Raw genomic sequence first — 23,050 nt, forward strand, 5'->3', positions numbered from 1 at the left:
AATTAACATTTATACTAACCTCATAAATATTAAATTATAATATCTACGGACTCGAACATCAAAAATGAAATTCTGAAACCGCTATTTTGGATTACCGAAAAACAAACTGTTACACAATTTGAGTAAAATAAGATAAAATTAACAGTTTACTACTTCTAAATGGAAAAACCTAAAGAAATAATACAAGAATTGAGATATACTTTAGGGGCAATTTACCAATAAAGTGTTCGGTTATATATAGTAAATATACATTTTGGCATCAAAGTTTACATTCAATGTGAAATTTAATACCCTTTTTTTTTTCAATTAAGTACTCATATTTGGTTTTTGTTATTGGAATTGGTACTCGTTGTTAACGTTTTCCATGTAAGGTAATTAATATGTTTTATTTTTATATTAAAATATAATTATATAATTATTATTTTAGGGTTTAGAATTTAAGCACCAACTATTAATTTCTATTTCACGGTGTCGTGATTGGGTGAGGGATGTCATCTTAGGTCATTGCTTGAGCGGGATTAGGCGAGACCTTTCTCATGCTTTGATGCGATGGATTGACGAACGTGTTAAAAACCCGTCCCAACATATTTTTTGCAAATTGTGTTGGCCCACTTGGTGTGACATGATGTTTAAGTGAAGCATATTACTTTCCTAATGAGGCCACGAGGTTGAGCCTTCGCCATGTATGAGGCTATGTGTCTTCAGGTTTCTATAATAATTGAATAATTTGGTGAAGGGGTTTAAGGTAAGGGTATAATATGAAAATAATAAGTTAATAACATTACATATATAATAATATATTAGATGCATATGATTCAATAATATTAACATATAGAATTTCGATCATCGAGAAATTCGATATCGACGTTGGAATTGGCCAAACTACCAACCTCAAAGACATAAGGCACTTACATGCAAGTGAGGTACCACTTGAGCTCACATGTAGGTTATTTGCATAATCAATATTATGCACTATTCTGAAGCTTATTACATAAACTTTATGAGTTATATTTTTACCAATTAAGACGTTTTCCTTCCATGAACCCTTCAAAACTCTCAGCGAACGTGAGAGACAAAATCCTACCGAAGACAAATACTTACAATTGTTAAGGATTTGCCCGACTAATTAATAGACGACACTTCGAAGATTCGATAGAATCGTAAACTCCTTCGACAACTAACAATTAATCAAAATTAAAATTTCAATTAAAAACTAAATCCATAAATATAATATAAAGTTATCAGTAGAATTTCTAACTATTCAATGATGACATGGATGAAGTCACTCCAAATATCAACTCTCACAAGGGGAATTGCAGACAAAATTTAAAAAGAAAAAAGGAAAGGAGAAAAGATCCTTAACGAAAGAACGCCGACAACATCAAAACGCAAAACTTCGCCTCTATTCCCCCCCCCTCGGCTCATCACTCACATCACGCGCTCTAAATTAAAAAAAAAAAAACTCCCTTTCAACTCATCTTCACCCGGCCCCTATCAATAATCAAAATAACAATCCCCTCTCTTTAGCTCTTCGCTCACTTCCTCCACCGTCTTCCTTATTTCTCTCTTCTTTTTTTTGTTTTCTCTCGATGCCCTAATCACTCGTCCTCGCCGGAATTTCCCACGGCGCGTTGTCGCCGCCGGCGATATCCGTGGTACCAAACTTCCTAGTCTTTTTTTCTATCTCTAGGTTTTTTTTGGGGTTTTGGATTGGAATCTGGAATCGCATCTGGATTTGATTGCGGAAGGAAAGAATAACAACGACGACGTACAAGCACGGCGTCGAAGGATCTGTTAGGGTTTTAATCTTATGGCTGGAGGTCGTAAAAAAGGAGGGAACAAAGCAAAAGTTAAGAATTTAAGTTTGGGTGATCTTGTTCTTGCCAAAGTCAAGGGTTTCCCCGCTTGGCCTGCCAAGGTCTCTCTTCTTTTTTTTTTCTCTTTCCTTTTTATTTTATCATTTTCAGTTGTAGTTTTATTAGCTTGAATCCCGAGACTTGCAATTTGATGGTTATGTTTTTAATTTTTTATATGCTCACCTGTACTTATGAATTTGAATAAATCCATGATGAGTTTGGGGGATTTTCTTTTGAAGAAAGTTTGTTTGATGTTGGTAAGGTTATTTTATGCTTACATTTCTTACTTTGTAGTATATTTGTTGGTTTATATTCAATTTGTTTATTTTTTAAAGCAAGTTTTGTTATTTTGCGGGAGTCTTAGTTTTGGATTCAGTGTTCTCCATGCTTATGTTAGCTGATTGTGTTTTCAGTGTTTCAGATTTCGTACTTTGTTTTGTTTCTGAATTGGTTACTTAATGTAACTATGCAATTTTAATTTTGGGACTGAAAGAAATAGGACAGAACACAAATATATGTTTTTTTTTTGTTGAATGATCTTACCAAGTTCATCAAAAAATTATTCAGGGGTTCTGATTTCTTTTATATTATTTTGTTGCTCAGAACTCGGTTATTTTGTGGTTTTGGTTTACCGTTGGTTATTGAGGTGGATTCTGTGGGTTATGAATTTCAGATTAGCCGGCCTGAAGATTGGGAGCGAGAACCTGACCCTAAGAAATATTTTGTCCAATTCTTTGGAACAGAAGAAATGTAAGTATTTCACATTTTACTCTCTATTTATCTGTTGAATGATTGAGATGTCAACATGGTGACTGAAGAGAGGTGATGTGTCTGTTTTAGGTTTTGCAATTTTGTTTATGGGTAGGAGGGAAAACACATTTTACCATAAGATGGAACATGAGATAAACACATGAAAGGTGTTACTGCCGAATTTCCTTCCAAAAATATTTATTTTGTTGTATAGTTCTATCCTAAATAAGGCGTTGAATATGCTGAATGCCAATCCTTGTTGCCAAGGCGTGTGCCTAGGCATCAGGACGCAGTGCCTGAATCTGTTAGCACCTCAAGAGCCTCTAAGAAAAGTCCCTTTTATGAGGTGAGGACTTTTTGTGTGTAGGTGTGCTTGTAGCCAAATTTTAAGGTGCAAAAAAGGCATGTCTGAGTAGAATACCTATTGGCTTGTGTCTCTTTAAAAATTGTTAGTTTTTTATTTTTAAAATAGAGAAGACTCACCCTTAATCTTCCCAAATAAATAAAAGGAAAATCTCTTATCTACTTTAGAAAACTAAAGTTGGCAAAACATGGATTTGGAGCTTTTTATCTTTTATAACCAATGGAATGAGCTTGTAATAGCTAACAGTGAAGCTCCAAATCAATGTTTCTGCTTGTTGAGGGCGATAGGTATATATAACTAAAAATTATTTAACACAGAAAAGGACCTATTTTATAAAATTTTATTTGTTATTATGATTGTTTTGAATGCTATATTTCAACAATGCTTTGGTTCTTAATATAAATGCATTTGTAGGTTGCAGAGAATGTCAGTCATATTTTTCTAGAAAGCAGTACTATTTAGCTTAATTAGAGTCATTATCATTTCTTTTATTACTTAATTGCACTGTGCAGTTTGAATGTTGGTGTAGCTTATTTGGTATTGAATTGAACGGCATTGCAATTTTCCATTTTTATTATTATTGACATTAAATAGATTTGTGAATTAGATTCTTTGTATGCGTGTTACATTTTATTTCACATTTGTATTACATATAGTTTTAGAAATATTTTCTGCTAATGACCCATCTTTACGGAGGGAGGGTTTATTCATAATTTATTGCTGTACTATTTAGGGTGCAATAAAGGATCCTTATTTTGTATAATGAAACTTTCTTTATCTGCTTTTCTTCTTGAATGTTGGATGGGCTGATTTTACAAATATCTTGAGACGAAAAATGTTTGAATGTATGGTTTCCAATTTTACTATCATGTTATGGTTTGTCTTGAATAAGTAACTTAAATTGTGTCCAAATAGCTTCCCAACTTCTGACCATGAATTAGAGAAGCATCTCTGGTTTGATCATATTGTATATTGTTATAATTTAGCAGTTGGAGATTTTAGCTGAAGTTTGTTAAGTGTCAACATACGGTGGTATGGTATAGCTGCAGGCCTTCAAGTAAAGGCCTTTTAAATGCCCTAATAATAAGTTCAGCTGGAGTTATCCTTAGTAGCATTGGCATAAATGGTTTATTCATGTGTAAAGTTAAAGGAGCTGTGTGAATATGTGGTTTGGTTTTTGGTAATGTTTCATCTGTTAAGGGTTTGTATTGCGATTTTTTTCTTTTAGACTTTTATCATGTCTTTGCATCCATATTTGCATATCTATAATCATGCTTAAGCTGTGAGGCTTAAATCTTAAACCTCGAATGGGAAACTTTATTCCTCTTTGGATTATAATGGTTCGATGATGATGCTTCTGCTCCTAAATTTTGTTTCAGACATCTGAAAATTTGTTGAAAATCAGAACCTGGTCTTTCTGTCTCTTGTTTACTTCTTAATACTTGGCGGTGTATTCATTTTCCTTCAGTAAGTCATGTTCTTGCACATCTGAGCGAGTTGTAGGTTGAATATCTCCATTGTTTTTTTCCTCTTAAAGCCAGTATTTGTGTAATTGGGATTTTCATACTTCATTGTTGAAGTTTTGATGATGCCTTTTGTATAACGAGGAGCAATACTTTTCCTTCCCGGTAAAGATATGCATGCATCATTATTTTCTCGAGTGCTTTTTGAAGGTTGACTCTTGTTCCAGTTGCTTACACCCCCCCGCCCCCTGGTGTGTTTCTTCTTTTGCAGAGCTTTTGTTGCCCCTGTTGATATTCAAGCTTTTACTAGTGAGACAAAGAGTAAATTGTCTGCCAAGAGTCAAGTTGTTAAAACTAGGTACTTTGTCCAAGCGGTTAAGGAAATTTGTGTGGCATTCGATGAGTTACATAAAGAGAAGTCCAGTGATTTGAGAGATGAAACTGATAAGTCAACACCTGGCTTTGAGGCTTCATCTGCTGATGGGGTTGAGGATGGTGGTGCGGAGGCCGACTTAAAGAATGGAAAAAGTGCAGTAGCACCTGGTGAAGAAACCACTAGTGTAGGAAAAGGTGAGAATAATAGCGAACATATAAAGCCATTAATTTCTGGTCATGCAGATGATAGCTCATCTCCACATATGTCTTCTGAGGGTAATGATAAAATTTCAATGGTGAACAAGCTAAAAAGGAGGTGTTTTCTCCAGCATTTTAGACAACCTTCTCCTATAAAGGAGGAATTCTCTGATGATAAAATTGCTGCAGCCAATTGCACTAAGAAACATTGAGGGATGATCAGATGTCAAAGAAGATGGCTCCTGGGTCAAAGAAAAGAATGTGCAAGGGCAGAAAAGCAGCAGTTCAGCTGCAACAACATGAGGGATGATAAATCTAGTGGCTGTCTCGATCTGCCTGATTCTGAGGAGCAACTGAAAGATAGAGTAAAAGGCAAAGTATTAGTGGCTCTGTAGAAAATTCTATCAGATACTTCAAATCAGATTCTAATTACACTGGTGGTAAGAAGGCAAAGGAATTGCTGAAAAGCAAAAGCAATTGAAGGCTACTGATAATGTACTAGACGCTGCGGCCAATCCAAAGGTGAGACTACTGGCAAGAAAAAAAGGGGTGAACCTGGACTTGGAAAGCTAAACTTCGGAGCAGATGAAGCTTTACATCCTGCCAAAAAGTCAAAGGTTGTAGATATGAAAAATGAGCTTCCAAGGGATCTATTGTCAAAAAAACGAAAGGTAATTCTCCAAGCTCTAACAATGTCAACAGCAAAGCTGCTAAACATTCAGAGTCTAAAAAATCCACATCTCATGTTTTAGCATTGAGAGCTCCACTGTCCATGATTTCTGATGTTTCCGGTGATGAAGCTGTGCTGCCTGTATCAAAGCGCCATCGGCAGGCCCGGAGGCAATGTTTGTTCAGGCTCTAGTAATTCTGACAATAAAATTGGAAAAAATCCTGTTGAATTGAAAATTACAATTCAAGTTCTAGTCATGTGAAAATTCCAGGTCCCAATTGTCCAGAAGGCGTAGGGCTGTTTGCCTTTTTGATGATGATGATGAAGAAGATCCCAAAACTCCACTTCATGGAGGATCTATCCGGGATGTTAAAGTAACTTCTGTTGTTTCAGATGCTTCAAAAAGCAGTGATGTAAATCATTCAAGTGCTTCCAATGCTCAACGTAGTGTTGAAGAATCCAACCAACATGAGAACAATGGTCCTAAGGAGGCTTCTTCAAAATTAATGAATGATGTTGTGTCACCCATTCGACCGCAAACTGTTGAAAGAAGGCCTACTCATGCCTCCATCACTCCTGAAAGATCTGAATCAGAACAATTGTCTTCAAAGGAGGCCAAACCAGACTTGATTTCCCTAAGGAAGTCTCCTCATCTGGTTTCTGCCACAAAACAAGTAGAACAACACAGAACTACTAAAGCTGCTGCCAAGGTTTCTGGTAATGGAACCAGAAAAAGGCTCCATCTGTCTTGTTAAGGGATTGGGTTGACTTCTGAAGGTTTGAAGTCTCTCAACAAATCAGGTTTTGAGTCAAAGAAATAGACAAGCTTCTTCCGTAGAGAGACTGAAATCTACTCCAAAAGCAATTTCGCGAGGAAATGACACCACTTTTGTCACTGAAACTTCAATGGAGTATGGCTCTGCTTACTCTTGTTTTTTTTATTACATTTAGTTAATATTTTTTGAGGTATTATATTACTTTTCATTGCGATTGTATAGATTCGATATCTTTAGAGAAGATAGAAGTGGTTCGTTGATTGATTCCAAAAATTCAGATTCTGCTATGTCAATGAAGCATCTTATTGCCGCTGCGCAAGCAAAAAGAGACTAGCTCACTCTCAACAATATTGTCTGGGAAATCCTAGTTCTGCTTTTCTGTCAATGTCTGAGGCTCAGGGAGCGAGCCTCATCCTGCAGTTCAGCCTTTTCCCTCTGTGACCAACAATGAAGTGCAGGGTGATGGGCAGGGATTGCTCATCGAACAAGTATAACTTCTCCATCAACCCTTGGTCACCTGTCAGGATCCCAAAATCAACAGGATACTGAAGAGACCGAAGAAGAAGAGCTAGTTCTGGGCACATGGCAGCTGGAGGCTCTCTCAGTGGTGGTACCGAGGCATCTGTTGCTCGAGATGCTTTTGAAGGAATGATAGAGACTCTATCGAGGACTAAGGAAAGTATCGGACGTGCAACTCGCCTTGCTATTGATTGTGCCAAGTATGGCATTGCAAATGAAGTAAGTTAAATATTATGCTTATTTTTATGTGGTGCAAGATGAGCTTGTCATTATTTTATTTATTTATTCAATAATTATTGCATATGATGTTGTCCTTTTAAAGACTACTTTTTGGAAGGAGTTTTAGATTGCATAATCTGTGTGCAGGTTGTTGAACTTCTTATTCGGAAGCTGGAAAGTGAGCCCAGTTTTCATCGTAAAGTTGACCTGTTCTTTCTTGTTGATTCAATCACCCAGTGTTCGCATAATCAGAAAGGTTGGTTCTCCTTGATTAGGAATGTGTTCAATTACTCCAATCCTGAATTTATGTGGTGCTGGCAGTTAAGAAAATATGTTTAGTTGTGCTTGGATAGCATTATTTTTCTTATTTGTTTGCTTCTTCATTTTAACAAGAGCACTCCTTTAACTGCTTTTCTACTTGCATAATCACACACTGAAATAGTCAAATTTGAAATATTAATGCAGCAATTAATCGGTTGTGGTTAATGTTTATTTAGGCATCGCTGGTGCTTCATATATCCCTACTGTTCAAACAGCATTGCCCCGTCTCCTTGGTGCAGCTGCTCCACCTGGAGCAAGTGCTCGTGAAAATCGTCGTCAATGTCTCAAGGTATACTATTATTATCATTGTAAGAAAGTATTCTTCTGTTCTTTCTAACAACTATTCCCTCTGGAGGATAAAGGAATCTTTTGTCTGTACCAGGTTTTACGGCTGTGGCTTGAGAGGAAAATTTTACCTGAATCTATTCTGCGGCGTTACATGGATGACATTGGAGTTTCAAATGATGATGCACTCTCAGGGTTTTCCCTAAGGCGCCCATCTCGAGCTGAACGTGCTATAGATGATCCTATACGAGAAATGGAAGGCATGCTTGTGGACGAGTATGGAAGGTCTGAAAGCTCTATCAACCATCTAAACCAAATTACTGTAATGATAATAAATAATATTATCCACTATATCCTATTGAATGGGTTTTATTTTGGTCTGGTTTGAGATATATTTGAAGCCAAACTAAGACCATAATTTACTTATTAGTTTGATTTACAGACCAAAGTAAAACCTATTGTTTTTCAAACCAACCTGGATACCTTAGGCTGATTTTCAGCTTAGACCAAATTATCAGCTCTCCATTTCCCTAGGTCACCGTCATTGATCTGATTGGAATATTCTGCTCAGCTACTGCTTTGAGTTAATCTAACATTGTAGTTCTCTGAAATTACTAATTTTGAAGTATTTTGTGGTGGGTTTTGTAGCATTTGTGTCCCATCCTTTACATCCTAGTATTTGTCTCTCGAGATGAACATTAACTTCCTGACACATCCATTTTGTTGGTTTTGTAACCAGTAATGCTACATTTCAGCTGCCTGGCCTCTTGTCTTCTAATGCATTTGACGATGATGAGGAAGAGCTTTCGGACAGTCCTTGCGGAGAAGCTGCTGACGCATCACCTTTAGAAACAGCTCAGGCTTTAGTAGAGCTAGAAGCGTGTACAGTTACTCCAAGTGATAGGCGTCATTGCATCTTAGAAGACGTGGATGGTGAGCTTGAAATGGAGGATGTTTCTGCACACCAGAAGGATGACCGGCCATCATTCACTAATGATAGTCTTGAAAAGGACATGCAGCAGCAGGGCACTGATAGGATCATGGAACCAGCTTCAAGTAGTCCCAACGGATTCCCTCCTTTACCCGAGGGTTCCCCGCCATTACCCCCAGATTCTCCTCCACCACCACCACCTTTGCCACCTTCACCACCTCCGCCCCCACCTCCATCATCTCCTTCGCCGCCGCCTCCTCCACCACCTCTACCAACACAACTACCTCCTCCCCTGCGCCGCCTGCATGCCCCCTCCAGCTTTCGTGCCCCAACCACCATTGCCCACTCAACCTATGCTACCTCCTCAGTCATCAATGCAGTCTTCACCTCAGCTGGCATATCAAGCACCCGTACCTCATGACTATCGGGGCACGCCAAATGTAAGCATTCTAGATGTTTCTTTGCTATTTCTGGAGTATGTTAATACTTTTAAATTATAAAACCTATGCCTTCGTGTGCAGGGTAATCAGATGGTTCAAATTAGTGGAAGTGCTCCTCATGGGGGTCACATAGATGCTGCTGTGAAAAATGAATTGTTTCTGCAGCAATCCCCTTGCTTTCCTACAGGAACCCGAAATTCCCGAGAGGCTTCTGGATACAATTCTTCAAGGCAATTAGAATATGGGCATAATGAAATGTATTTAAATGCCCCATCCTCTCAACCAAGTCAACAGTTTCAACCTGGTAATACAGCTTTTGTGCAAAGGCCTTTACCCCCTAGCCTGCCGCAAACTTCGTCTAGCCATTTCTCATTCACAAAGCCTTCAATGCCACCGCATCCTCAGCATTCATACCCTCCACAATACTCATTGCCATCGCAACATGATGGCCGCAGGCCATTTGTTTCTGATGAACAGTGGAGAATGCCTGCAGGAGAATATATAGCAGGAAGAAATCCACCATCTGCTGGTCCATTGTTTGTCCAAGAAGGTTTGAATTACCTTGTCCCTAACCACCATGAAGCTTCCATGATTGAAAGATGGATGTTTAGGGGCATTAATTTATGTTTTTAATCTGATCATATTGTTCTTACCTGCAAATTGAACATATGCGCCTCAAATGGTTGTGGCAGTCAGACTTCTAACTATTGCATGTTGTTATGGATGCTCTATTGAACTAAAAGAGAAAATTCCAAAAAATGTAGAACGTGTCAACATATAAATATGAAAGGCCTGTATCTGTAGGTTTTCAGTGGAACTGGTAGCATCTATAAATAATGTTAGTGCAATAGTTCTGTTGAAGAGTACCTGTGTCTAGTAAAAGAACTACTTATTTAACTTTATAAGAGCACCCACAAAATTAGTGTACCAGATTATAAGTCCTGCTTTGGACTCTTGCCATACAGCTAGCTGTTACATTTTGGTGATGCTGTGCCGGTATCTAAACTTCTTTGAGAGCTCAGGTTTAAGTCCAAGAATTTGTATTTGAGATGTTATTTTGATTTTACTTCATGCACATTTCATGTGCAAAGCTTCTTCATTCCTTTGTGGAGGACTTATGCTTATAAGATGTATCTATGGCAGTGCTATTCTCTTTCCTTTGTTGAAAATTTGACATGTGGTCTCTACTTTTTTATGACACTTCTGTTATTTTTTTTGCAGCTTACTTTAGACCACCTGGTGAAAGACCGCCTTCAAATAATATGGCTTTTCCGATTGCTTCCACCAATACTTTACCAGCTGGAGCTCCAAATTCGGGTATTGCCATTTTGTTTTGTCTTGGTTTGCTTGTAATTCCATTAAAATAATCAAGCACCTATTAAACGAGAGAATGATGTCATGGTTGTATCTTTCAGGTCATGGTGTTTCACCCATGTTGCCGTGTCGACCAGATGTGTCTACCATTAATTGTTGGAGACCAGCTCGAGAATAAGGAAATAGTCTTATTAGGTACTTAGTCCATAATTGTATATTCATGTTTGTTAATGGATCTTAGCCCAGAAGTTTTTATCTTTATTACTATTATGATAGAACATTTCTTCTTTGTTATTGAAGTGAAAATAAAATTTTCTGTTGTAGAATTTGTTCACATTTTTGTTTATTTTTCTGTTGAAATATTTTGCCCCTTTTGTTGCAACAATGGAGAGTGTATGTTGTTGTTGTTTTTTTGTTTACATGTAATCTCCTTGCTTAAGTTTACAATTTTTTTCGCCGTTCATCTCTATTTTCTGCTAAAAAATAGGGGAAGTTTATTCTTCAGTGTAGGAGGAATCTAAAACTAAAACTCATCACCCTCTCTGCCCTGTCCGTTTCACTTGTCGATCAGTTCTGCTTTGCTTGTGACGTTGACTTTTCTCTTTTTTTTCTGGTAGTTGGCTGCTAGACAAGTTACATTAAAGGGCGGTTCAATTTTTGGACAACATACAATATTCACGTGAAGGCTGTGTTGATAACTTGTGGAGACCCTTGGCAGGATTGTATATTGTAATTTTTCCTGACAAATGTATCCCGGGAACATTTGCTTCCGAGTGTAGGCCCATAATTCTGACTTGGTTAGTACATCTGTTCTTAGCTTCTGTGTAATTATACTGACTTTAAGAGGAATTAATTTCTTGGTACAAATTTGATAATTGGTCACTTAGTCATTTTTAAGGCATTTCGATTTATTCTCTATTCAAAAGTTGCGCTTTTTGTTGCATTAATTGCATGTGATGCTGCCTTTCTCTTTGGAGCCACATTCACATAAGTGCTTTTATGTGTACATGGAGCTCATGTTTAATGATTTTCTTTTGGGTTTGATAGGAAGCATGATTTTGTATCTGAACATAGCTGTGACATTGTTGATGCAACTTTGGTTCTTTACTAGATATGCCAATCATTTTTATGATCTTTTGGGAGAAGGGACTTGTTTAAGCACGGCATTTGTTTCCAGATTTCCCCTCTCCACCTATATTAAGTGAAGCAGAGATATTGTAGTTAACTATGTATAAAACTTTAAGCATCAATAATTTAAGCTGTGAAGGGCCATTTACTGGAATGGTTTAGGCATTCTCCCTGCAACTTGTTCTAAATGATAAATTGGCATAAGCTCCTGAACTGTCTTCTTTATGTTGTTAGTGGTGGTAGCAAAATTTTGGTATTTTTGACTCTCTTCTTTCAGGATTCTTAATCATCAAGCCTTATTTTGAGGCTTTTGAATTGATAGTTTTGGTAATAGTTCAACTTCATCTGTGACTTTTTCTTAGTGTGTTTTATATGGAACATCCTTTTTAAAAAGAAAATAGTATTTGTGTTTGATGATTTTCGGTGCCAAAAAGGTTAAGGTTAATATAAAAAGGTAGAAAAGTAAAATTGTAGTAGTTACTGAAGACTGAAAAGAAGACACAGTTTTGGACACCAAAATTGTGAAAGCGTGGCAAATAGAATGGAACAGGGGGGTTAATGTATCTTTTAGTGTCTTCCTATTTGGAGATGGAGATCAGATGAGACATTTTGGTATTTTATAGGACTTCGATTCATTTGTTTTAAGTCTAGAGACTTTGATAGTTGGATTTAGCAATTGTCCTTTTAAATTGCTACTTGGGATCTATGCCTCCAAGTCTAGAGACAGATTGCTGCATCCAGCTGGAGTGCTTATTTGGATCATTGCAGGAAAAGAAAGTCAACTTTATGCTATATCTTCCTACATCGCCATTGAGATGAGTAAACCTGTATATGTAGGTGCTTTGTTGGTGGTTGCTTTTTATGTGGTTGTTTGGATGAGCATGGTTTAGATATACAGGTACCAAATGGCATTTATCTTTGCATGGTTTTTTCCTGGTAATTCTTGAGCTTTCTCTGCATTTAATTAATCAAGTTCCTTCTGGACAAGATTTGCATCCCATTCTGTGAGCCAGATTTTAAGCCACAGGTAGCTATTAATGCTGAATCCTGATTTCACTTTAATTTTTAGTCGTACAATGTTTGTCCCTCTCCGAATTATTGCAGCTACAATTTTTTGCAAATGACTGCAAATTTCTATAAACTGCAACAGCAGTACTTTATTGGTTGCAACTAGTTCAGAATTGCAAGGCATAATTATTATTTCTGGTCTTGTATGCTTCAACAGTGTTGTTTTTCCTATCTTCTTAGGAAGACTTCTTCAAATGAAATTTCTACAGAAATTACACAAAGGAATCAGATTTGGGAATTGCTACTAATAGGTTTTACCATTGATTCTTTTCCCATTTTTTTATTCTCTGTTTTTAGTATCATTGTTGGAGGTGGTCAACTGGCAGAGGAAGGACTTACATAGTGCATATTAATAGGTGCAACTGAAAGGTTAAATCTGGTTATTTAGCCTTGATGACCTTTAACTGTATGGTTACCCTTGCAGCATGAGGTCCTTGAGGTTTTACAACTGTTCTAAGCATCACGGTGTATCTTAAGTCTTTTTGAACTGTGTAATATAGTCTTTCATATAGAAACTCTAATGAACAAATATCTTTCAGTTTCATTTTCTAGACTTGCATGTAATGCAAAATTTTAAGCAGATATTTCCAATGCTGGATAGCATGGAAATTGGTCTAATTTGGTATAATCAAATCTCAGTAAAGTGAGATTTTTGGTGCTATAGAAGTGTACTATTACTTTTTTGAAGGTAGAAAACTTCACTTAATGTTAGATGCTTTAGTGGAAATTTCTGAAGATGAGAATGTGGGGAAATTGGTGAATGAATCTTTGCATACGGCTTCTACTTTCCTTAAAAATTTATCTATGTTGTCTACTCAGATCTTTCTTATAGAATGCTTGCTGGACATGTTAGTTTTAAAGTTCTAAACTACCTGACATTCAATAGAATATTGTATTGCAGCAGGTTCAACTATAATCAAACAGGAATACTGAAAGGTCAAAAGTTTGGCGTTTAATTATTGGTGCAAAGTGAAGGAACCATGGGTTTTTGATGTGTAAAGAAACATTGTAATTAGATTTGGATAATATATTCTGAAAGTTGCGGACACTGCATGATAACAGTGAATTTGGTCCCTAGCTAGAAATTAAATTGTTGATTAGGGTCTCAAAGAAAGATTTTGTCAGGTTAAGCAAGCAAATCCAGGGTAGTTATATGTGCAGAAGTTGTTGAGATGATGGTGATAACATAAAATACTTGAGATAAGACTTCTTGAATTTTCAGTAAACTGGGGAACTGCTAATCACTCTTAGCCCATATGTTCTAATATTTTGCCTAGATAGTGCTTTAAATGTTTTCTCTCAGCACATAGAGGAGAGAGTTTTCAAGATGGATGTGCATTTTATTTTAGTGAAGTATAAATGAGTAGCCAGGCTGAAAACCAGTTATTAGATTTTTCAAGTTGGGGAATCATCCAAGAATTTACTCTGGGTTGTCAGATTGTGTGGAACTAGAAAACTGCAACATCTAGGCATTGGCTTTGAGTAGTGTGTCATATTTGTACGCATTTCGTTCCCCATTTTCTACAGATTAGAACAAGTCTCTTCATCGATATCTACTGTCCTTTTGAGTCTTTTCCTGCTTAAAGCCTCAAACTCTTTTGAGTGTCATTAATTATTCTGTTATCGTCATGATTACCTTTGGCTCGTTGCAAGTATACTATTGAATTAGAATGTGCCCTTTGAATCTCCTGGCCCTCCCTCCCTGGAGATAGAAATGATTAAATCCATATAGCTCATCTTCTCAGATTTGAACTCTTTCAGGTGAAGTATTACCTAGCCATGTTTACTGTAATATTTTAACATGGCTTTCTTGTCTACTACTAGCTAGATAGGGAACTCAAGTATTTTGTATGCTTACAATGGCAAAGTGATTTTCTAAACATTTCTGATGGATCGCAAAATAACTTGGAAGATTGAGGTCGAAGAAAAAATGAGTGTTTAGTGGTATGAATTTAGAAGTTTCCCTATTGCTGTGTATATTCCAAGCCTTTGTTATATTTGCTTGATCATAAATTATGACCTTCTTACCTTTCTTCTTACTGGGTTTGTCTCCATTTTTTATTTGATATTAATGTAAATGATTGTTGGATTTATCTTGATTCCCACCCTGGTTGGCTTAGAGTAATTCAACTTTGCAATAGTTATTAATTTTTTATCTTCGTAGAGAAGCGTGCAATCTAAACTATACCAACTGGTTTACTAGTAGTCTATGAACCATTTTGAAGCGTAACTCATGTTTTACATTTATTTTCCTTCTAGTTAAAGAAAAGGGTAGAAGGAAAAACCAGTTATGGCATTGATATTCTTTTTATGTTTTGCAATTGATAAAAAGAGGATTGAGTTGAGAATAATATGGTCATTACTTGTATGTCACAGGTTTTGAAAATCATATAATCTGAAATATCTCTATTTATGGTGTTGGAACTTGGATATCCACCAATGTTGACAGATCCTACTCCTAAGCACGAAGCAAAGTACCGCAAAATGTCGAGGTAAATATTTGACATGGATTCTTGAACCTAAACCATGCTTGGAATTTTTTTGATTTAGTTAGAGATACAAAATAGGATGCTTCTGTCAATGTGTAGGTAGTTAGAACTTTGAAAATTTTTGGCTAAAACATCCTTTGTTTATAAGGTATCATGTACGATTATGTACATTACACACATAGTGTTGCATATTACCATGAGTTTTGTTTTGCTTTTATTTTATGTTTGTTTTCTAGTTAATTCATTAAATTTCTGAAGTTATGCTGGGACTAAGGTTACTGATATATAGTTGATATTATTTTTTTCTCTTTCTCATTTGTTGGTTTCTTGTATGTCGTAGCCCCTTGTGTAGCTAACGCTCCCTCCCTGATACAAAATTCTTAATATCAAGTTGCACCGTAAATTGGGTCCTTACTGATGTTCTATGTTTCATGGACTCGAGCGAGCATTGGATAGGAGTATATGTCCAGATGGGTATGTTCATTCTTTTTTAAAGTTATTCTCATACCCATGCGTCCGACATAGGTAGATGTGACATTTTGGCGCTTAAAGAATAATGAAGAGTCGAAGCAACATAACTAATGTGGTTAGTCAGATAAGAATTAAGATAGTCCCATTTGAAATGGTTGATATTAGTACCAAGAACAAAATAGTCCCGTTCGAGAATGTCAAATCTTTGTTCCTGTTCAGTATGTCAATATCAATATCGACAACTATGAAATTCAGTGAGGATCGGGTCAGGGAATGGGTAGTCTGCTTTAGGATTAGGCATCCAAAGTACTACAATGTAACTAACGAATAATATGCATCACAATATGCATGCATGCATCAGGCAGTTATTATAAAAGAAAAGATCCATGTCTTTGCCAACCCCTATCATATTATTATTTAGCATATGGCTATTAACCAATATGGATTGTTAAGAATTCTTTAAATTGTTGAAATATTTTTTGGGGTTTCCCCTCGCACATTATTAACACCTCTACCATCTAAATTTACCTAACTTTTTATGTGCAATGACATGGGCATGCAATTATTGGCTAAATGGGGTACGTATGATCAAATTAAAATATCAAATACTAGCGTAATCCATTTAAGCTTTAAGCAAAAATCTAACCTGTTTTCTCCTCGTCTTGGCAAATTTATTGAAGATTTAGAAACTTAACAATCAAGTAACATTCATACACATAATAATCTGATTTCCAAATCCTTCCGGACCCAGTTTTTATTTAAAAATGATATGCTCACTAAGGGTGACATTCCTAACAGCCAAGACCTTTGGAGGGTTATTGTAGGTGCTTGGTAAAAAATTCGCACCCAAAGTATTACAATGTAACTAATTAATGATATACAGTTGTATCCCTTTTATTCAGGAGGTATCTATGAATTCTGAAGACTGGACACACCTCAGAAGCTCCTTCAAATTTGCTACTAAATGCCGTGGCCCTAAGCTGTCCTCACCGATGAAGTTCAAAAGTTGCTCAATATCCTGTTAAAATAAGCAAGACAGACTATGAATTCGTTGCAAATGGAGCATTCTAAGAACACACACCGAAGACAAGTGAAAAAATGTCACGCATCTCAGACCAACTTTTTACCCACTGGCCCTGGGTGTTTACCTTATACCATGTCGTGGGACTGAATCGCGAGAATTGCTACTGTTAGCAGTGTGTGTGAAGCAGTGATTTACTTCTGCCGGTGGTGTGAAGAAGCAAACCTTTTGCCAGAAAGGAAGATTAACTAAACCTTAACACTTGGTACAACAGATTAAGAACCACTAGCTACGCTCGTTATGTTGCCATGGGTGGAGCACACATCCTTTGGATCATGTGCTAGAGGGTATTATACTCTCAACCAATTGATATAACCTTTGAAAACAGCTTTTGCTAAAACTCAAGTAATTTCTTGAAAGCTTTCTTTGGATATCAAACTTGTTCAGAGATGTTTATCCCTGATAAGACGCTCGATAACAAATTGTTCCTCTAAACAAATTGTAAAAATCCAATCAGCTCAGCAAGTTGCTAAGCACAATTAGATTTGTATATGAGTCTGTTTTCGGCATGTTACCCTTCTGTGCTCAAAGTAATGTCATTTTATAATCAAGATAACAAAATTCAACAGTAATATTTGTCGTTTCCAAGCACAGGGGTCTAGCTCGGTTTATCAGCTAGGATTAGGGTAGGCAAAATTATCCGAACCCGTTGGATTCCAACCTAAACCTATAGATTCGATTGCTTTCCTTTAAAATGGTTCAAGGGCAAAGCGGATCAGGCCTAGTTCTATAATATATATAGCTGGAATAGATATATTGCAATTGGTTTTAATTGATAGATCTTTGGCAGAGAGCTCTAGTTTAGGATTCGGAAGGTCAAGGTCAAACGATTAACCATTTTGCGATTGGGTTCAGGTGCTAGACCTGAAGTTTAGTGTTTGAAAAGGATACCAGAAGGAAATATTTGAATGACAGGTCAGGGCAGGCAAAAATCAGCCCTGATCAATTGCCAGCGCTAGGTACATTTAAAAGATTATATCCAATAGGTTCTGGAATTCAAATTCTAGTATCTAAAATCCCTTTCCCTATGTCTGCGCTATCATCTCCTTCATATCCTAAAAACGGAGAATCCAGTTTTTAACACAATTTATAAACCTTAGTCTCATTCTTGCAAAATAACCACTTGCTCGTTCCTTACAAATCCCCTTTTTCAATCCAAAATGATATTTGGCCATAACCATTTTCAGTGAAATGTAACGAGACCAAGGAAAAGCAACTTAAACTAATCTACTAATGATTGACTCAACCCCCTCCCGTGTATTATGCATAGATATCGGTGTTCAGTCCTTGTTATATTTGTTCATTGAACATCATAAAATGTTCAATTGTCATAGTCAATGGCAATTTCTTTTATCAAAGCATTATCAGAACAGCCAAAACATGCATGATATGATAAGCATGAATAAAATATTAGATACAACGGTAAAAGAGAACGTAAACAAGCAGAGAATGCAGAGTTAGGGTACGAGATTTTATGTCTGGATCTCCTTTTGAGATAAAAGGTTCCTATGTTACTCTGACTATTTTTCTTGAAGTACCTGTGCCCAGCACATCTCAGAATACGTGGAAAAACCATAAAAGAATGAACGTGCCCATGTAGGACACATATCCATGATTCAGAGTAACATAGTAGGGTATTATCATCATGGTTTTAAGTAATTACTTAATAATCCTATAATCGACATTTAATAATAAGAGCTAAGCAAATTAAAATTCACGATGTACAAGGACTAGAGTAAACTTAAAGGAAAAAAAAGAAGATAAACCACAATGAAAGTTAGGAAGCAGTGTAAAACTTATTACAATGATGTTAGTGGATTTCTTCTTAAAGAATTTGCAAGTAAGGCATTAGAGAGAGAGGGAAAAACAAAAAAAATTGGAAAAGAATTTTTCAAAATAGGGAAACAAGTCAAGAGAAAGTTCCAATAAGGGAAAGGCAAAAGTTCAATCATTACTTTTCGATTTAAATTTTTAGTTTACCTATGGAGAATGGGATTTCAGTGCTACACTCCTTTTTGCATGTAAGGTGTGGCTATCTTCACATTCTTTCAATCTGTTTATAATCCATCATAAGGATTACATGATCCCCTAATGTGGCCAGTGAAGGTTATAGGCAAGTCTTTAAGAGTGATGATGAACCATGAATAGCCACTACCAGAGGCATGATATTTAGTTATAAAGGCTAAAGGACAAATAAGCACACTTTTTCTAAGCTGTGGATGAACAGCATCTTATAGAATAGTAACTGTAGTTGTAATCGAATAACATACATAAAAAACATGCAAAAGGAAAACAATTCACCAAAAGAAATGGTAGGACGTGAAAACTCACCTTGCTTAACAAGAATATAGCATAAGCTGCTCTTGTTGTGTCTTGACCTTTTAAAAACAACGGAAATTCTACAGGCTTCACAGTTGCAGACAGTGGTGTTTTCCATGAAAAATCCAAAGTTGTAGGCCCTGCTGGTGGTACATTGTCGTTGACATAAGAGCAGGAACCACCCAAGCGCAAAGGATAACGCAAGGGAACTTGTAAATATGAAGCAATTAGTGAAACAGCCTGCAAAATGCAAATAAGGGAACAAGGAGAAAGAAAGAATAATTAGGTAAATTAAAACTATTGCCTCTGCAAGAGAAGCAAGCTATAAAAACTATGCTTGGATCATAGCAATATAAAATAACTACATCATTTTCATTCTTTGAGCAACAAAAGATTTCAGCTAGAGCACTATCAGAAAACAAATTCAGTAGTAAAGGTTAATTTAATATTAAGCAAAGAAATGGAACGCACATGTGCAACATATCCTAAGGCAGTTGCAGATTTCTGAATCTCCTTTTTGTCAGTGAAAAAACTCATCTTCGTAAAAGGACGCATGGTGAGATGCAGACCCAATATCGTCAAGGTTCCACAATTAATGGGCTTAGATACAGAAGAATTCCCTGGTAAAGACAACAACAAAAGGAAATTAAACTCAACATATCATCCAGCACCAACATTTGTGGAAATCAAAACAATAATCAAATACATAGCCATGAAAGTTAAAATATGGCAATAATCCAATGAGTGCATACACAAAATAATGGACTGCTAAAATGGGAACTATCGAATTACATGTGAAACAGGTGGAGTGATAATTATGGTACTTGGCTACTTAGAAACCATAAGAGTGTGTTTGAGCAGGGAATTCTAAAGTTTTGAAGAAATAAATAAAAGAATTTAACATGCATCATTTCATACTGCTAGAAGAATATTTGGGTCATTGGAATTTCATGAGTTAAAAAATATATTCTTCTAAAAAAAAGAAACTAAAATTAAAAAGTATATATATATGTAAAACAACAGTTTGGACATCCAAAATTCTAAGCACAAAAAATAAGGTACAAACCATGGCATACACCACTGTGAATCTAATATAAATTAAGAATAAATAGGAAGAGACATTGTTTACTTGGAGACTGGCTACCAATTCGAACCATATGTGGGCTTTATTGAAAATGGTTTAGTATTTAGTAACCCAAAACTGAACACGTTACCTAGTCTACTACTGCTTGGATAGGATTCAAGTTCTTGCTCTTGTGCAGGTCCAACCAAGATCTTTACAGGATAGAGCAAAGAAACTTGTGATATCATATATTGTTGCCTTGCTCGTAGCTTCCTCTGCATGTTTTTCAGCTTAATGTAACCCCTTTTTTCATTGAGAGTTCTATTGGATTCCTGTACCAAAAACAACAGATAAATAACCATGCTGTGAAAGAATACCATTGGAGAACTATTCAAAGGAGTACATAAATGAGAATCCTTCCTGTCTAAACCCCACATCCACTGATGGAGGGGGAAGAGAGAAAGTGAAGGATTTCTAGCATTTGAGAGGTGAATACCTAACATCTAAAGCTTAACAATCAAAAAGCTTGTAAAATATCATAAAATCCAACCTTCCTCAAAATATCAAATGAAGATAATTGATATTTAAGTAAATAAGTACTTCACCTGCAGTCGCTTCCTTGCAACAGAAAGAGAGGTACCAGCAACCAACCATGATCTCAACTCAGTACTAAGCATTTTCTCCTGTTTTTTAGCATCCTCTGTTGCAACCTTGCAATGCGTTGACATGTTTCCTATCATCACTTTTCTTGCCACTAGTCTCTCACGCATTTCCTCAAGCTCATTTAATCGAGTCAATGACTCAGTTTTAACCTGCGCAGCATGTTCCCACCATCTAATCAGCGGACTAATTAATCAGGTTGCAGATATCTCACTAAGAGAGAGAATGTGATGCACACAGACTATCAATTAACAAACTCCATCAAGCACTTCAAGAGTGATACTGCTCCTTTTTCTAATGATATGTTCAAGTTATAATACAAATCAATTTTAAGGGACCTAAAGGAAAGGAAAAGAACTTGAAGAGGAGAGAAGGAATTGAATAGAAAGAATAAATCAATGAGGTATGAACAGCAAGAAATTTAGAAATAGCACGAGTTTGGAACAGTTAACCAAAGGCATCCAACCAGATAGAAGATAGCTGTCATTTCAATTTTTCACACAGTAGAAACAATTGAATATTCTTAATATCCAAATATCAGGACATTCGTAGGCAAATATTGTTCTTAGATTGTCTTACATTTCGAAGAGCAAATAGAAAGGAAATGAAACAGAAAGGAACTAACACCATTATTTTGGTACTCAGAAAATATGGGTTGAATTTAATATTTTGTCAAGGAAAATCGGTCACTTCACCAAGGCGATTATCTTCTCCTTTTTTCCAGTAAAGCTTAACAAATAAGTCCTCTTTCTTATCTTCTTGATAAAGCATTTTAGCAAGCAAATAGAAGTCGTAAATCCCAGAAATGTATTTTCTTTCTGCTCTAGGACTAAGACAGCTGTCAGAAACAGCTAATAGAAATTCAATGGGAAAATATTACGAGATTGTCTTTGTAACATGTCTGCGAAAACATTTTAATTCTACAAGAGGATTAAGAGGTCGCAACATGTTTCACTATAACCTAAGTGTATGTCTCACCTTGCCAATACTGCTTTTGGAGTCTAAAAACTTCACCATTGATGGGTGAGATAATTTCTCAAATATAGTATATAGCAGAAGAGGAAAGTAAATCTTCATCTTACTATCTTTCAAAATAACAACATTGAGCATACAACTAAGATATGTTGTATATTACAGTCTTTCATAACTCATAGAATTCACTGAACATCACTACATCTTTTCAATATTTGATCCCATTATTTTACAAACTTCATTTTTGTGTTCTAAATAAGGAAAAAGTTACTTAATATATCAATCAAATTACTACCATAAATTTCTAAAAATTTCAGCAACGCCTGCTTTCTCTCAAGCTATTACAGTCAACCAACAAATAAAATCCAAATTTCCTTTACCATCAAGAACTCTTTTTTTCTCTCTTTAAATTCCGGCCAGCCTATAAGCAAATTTTAACCATAATTTGATCAGAAAAAGCGTTACCTGAATAAAATACTGAAGCTTTTCTTGAAGATTTAGCTTCTTCTCATTAGCTTCTTTAAGGGCAGAAGTTAAACTCCACAATCTAGCAAGCTCATGCCCGAAATCTTCCCATTCGATTATTTTCTCATTTTCTTGTGTTGCATTGATTTGCGTCGGGTCGCAAATTAGGGTTTTGTCTTGGTCTCGTTGTTCTGGATTTTCCATGAAAGAAATGAGGAAAGCTTTCGATTTTGTAAGTTCAAGAGGAGGTCGTAGGTCGACCTCATCGTACTGTGTCTTGCCCGGTTAGAGTTTTGTAAAAAAAAATCACAGCGATTGAATCATTTTCTCGCGAAAATTTGTTTGGAATGGGAAATTTTCTCGGAAAGAAGCAGAGGGGTAAAAGGAGGAAAACAAAAGTCTATATTTTGTATTTTTCTAATTTGCTAAAGGTCAACGATTTTGGATCGGATCTAAAAAATCTTTTTAAAATTTTAAAATTAATACTATATATGTATTTTTATGAGATTTTCTTTTAATAATGATTTTTTTTTTGCCATTGATGTTGATTCCCTTTCTATTGAATTTTTTTAATATTATTAAATAATATTTATTAATATATCAAATAAATTTTTAATATAACTTTAATACTTTATCAAATTTAATATTAAAAAGTTAATATTTAATTTTTAAATGCTAAATTTTGGGTAAATTACTTGGTTACCAACTATGAAATACATAAAAGGGAAAGTTGGATAATAAATTTAGTTCTTCAATATTTTTACATTTATTAATTTGATTTAAATATAAAAAATTAATAAATTTAATTTTTAATATTTACAAAATTTATCATTTAATTTTACTTCTAAGAAAT

The 23,050-nt window shown here is 35.8% G+C and overlaps 2 protein-coding genes across 2 annotated transcripts; one reads left to right on the forward strand and one right to left on the reverse strand.

Annotated features, from left to right (window-relative positions):
- The first annotated feature begins 1,275 nt into the window (after nt 1–1,275).
- On the forward strand, nt 1,276–17,208 carry LOC107890492 (ENHANCER OF AG-4 protein 2). Its single transcript, XM_041076234.1, is given in 23 exon segments — nt 1,276–1,918; nt 2,530–2,606; nt 4,705–5,213; nt 5,280–5,378; nt 5,645–5,839; nt 5,842–6,428; nt 6,478–6,587; nt 6,675–6,775; nt 6,778–6,852; nt 6,855–6,929; nt 6,932–7,009; nt 7,012–7,190; nt 7,338–7,446; nt 7,688–7,800; nt 7,894–8,081; nt 8,536–9,023; nt 9,025–9,167; nt 9,249–9,717; nt 10,389–10,484; nt 10,583–10,676; nt 11,099–11,278; nt 15,054–15,169; nt 16,540–17,208. Coding segments are annotated over 20 exon segments (3,876 nt in total). The 5' UTR covers nt 1,276–1,810; the 3' UTR covers nt 10,660–10,676; nt 11,099–11,278; nt 15,054–15,169; nt 16,540–17,208.
- On the reverse strand, nt 16,363–22,660 carry LOC121206282 (UV radiation resistance-associated gene protein). The gene is made up of 6 exons (XM_041077120.1): nt 22,198–22,660; nt 20,706–20,912; nt 20,252–20,432; nt 19,509–19,657; nt 19,050–19,277; nt 16,363–16,655 (listed from the first exon to the last, which is right to left on the reverse strand). Exons 1-6 carry the CDS (start codon nt 22,399–22,401, stop codon nt 16,536–16,538), a joined length of 1,089 nt encoding a protein of 362 aa, XP_040933054.1. The 5' UTR covers nt 22,402–22,660; the 3' UTR covers nt 16,363–16,535.
- Between the last annotated feature and the right edge of the window lie 390 nt (nt 22,661–23,050).

The sequence above is a fragment of the Gossypium hirsutum genome, chromosome A09, assembly GCF_007990345.1.
Source record: "Gossypium hirsutum isolate 1008001.06 chromosome A09, Gossypium_hirsutum_v2.1, whole genome shotgun sequence".
In the NCBI taxonomy this organism is placed as follows: domain Eukaryota; kingdom Viridiplantae; phylum Streptophyta; class Magnoliopsida; order Malvales; family Malvaceae; genus Gossypium; species Gossypium hirsutum.

Excerpts from the sequence above, each read along its gene's own strand:
- LOC121206282 (XM_041077120.1), bottom strand. The coding sequence starts at position 22,401 with ATGGAAAATCCAGAACAACGAGACCAAGACAAAACCCTAATTTGCGAC. Across the intron at positions 20,433-20,705 it reads TTGCAAGGAAGCGACTGCAG|GAATCCAATAGAACTCTCAA; the intron begins GTGAAGTACTTA and ends TTTTTGGTACAG. Across the intron at positions 16,656-19,049 it reads CTATATTCTTGTTAAGCAAG|GATATTGAGCAACTTTTGAA; the intron begins GTGAGTTTTCAC and ends TTATTTTAACAG.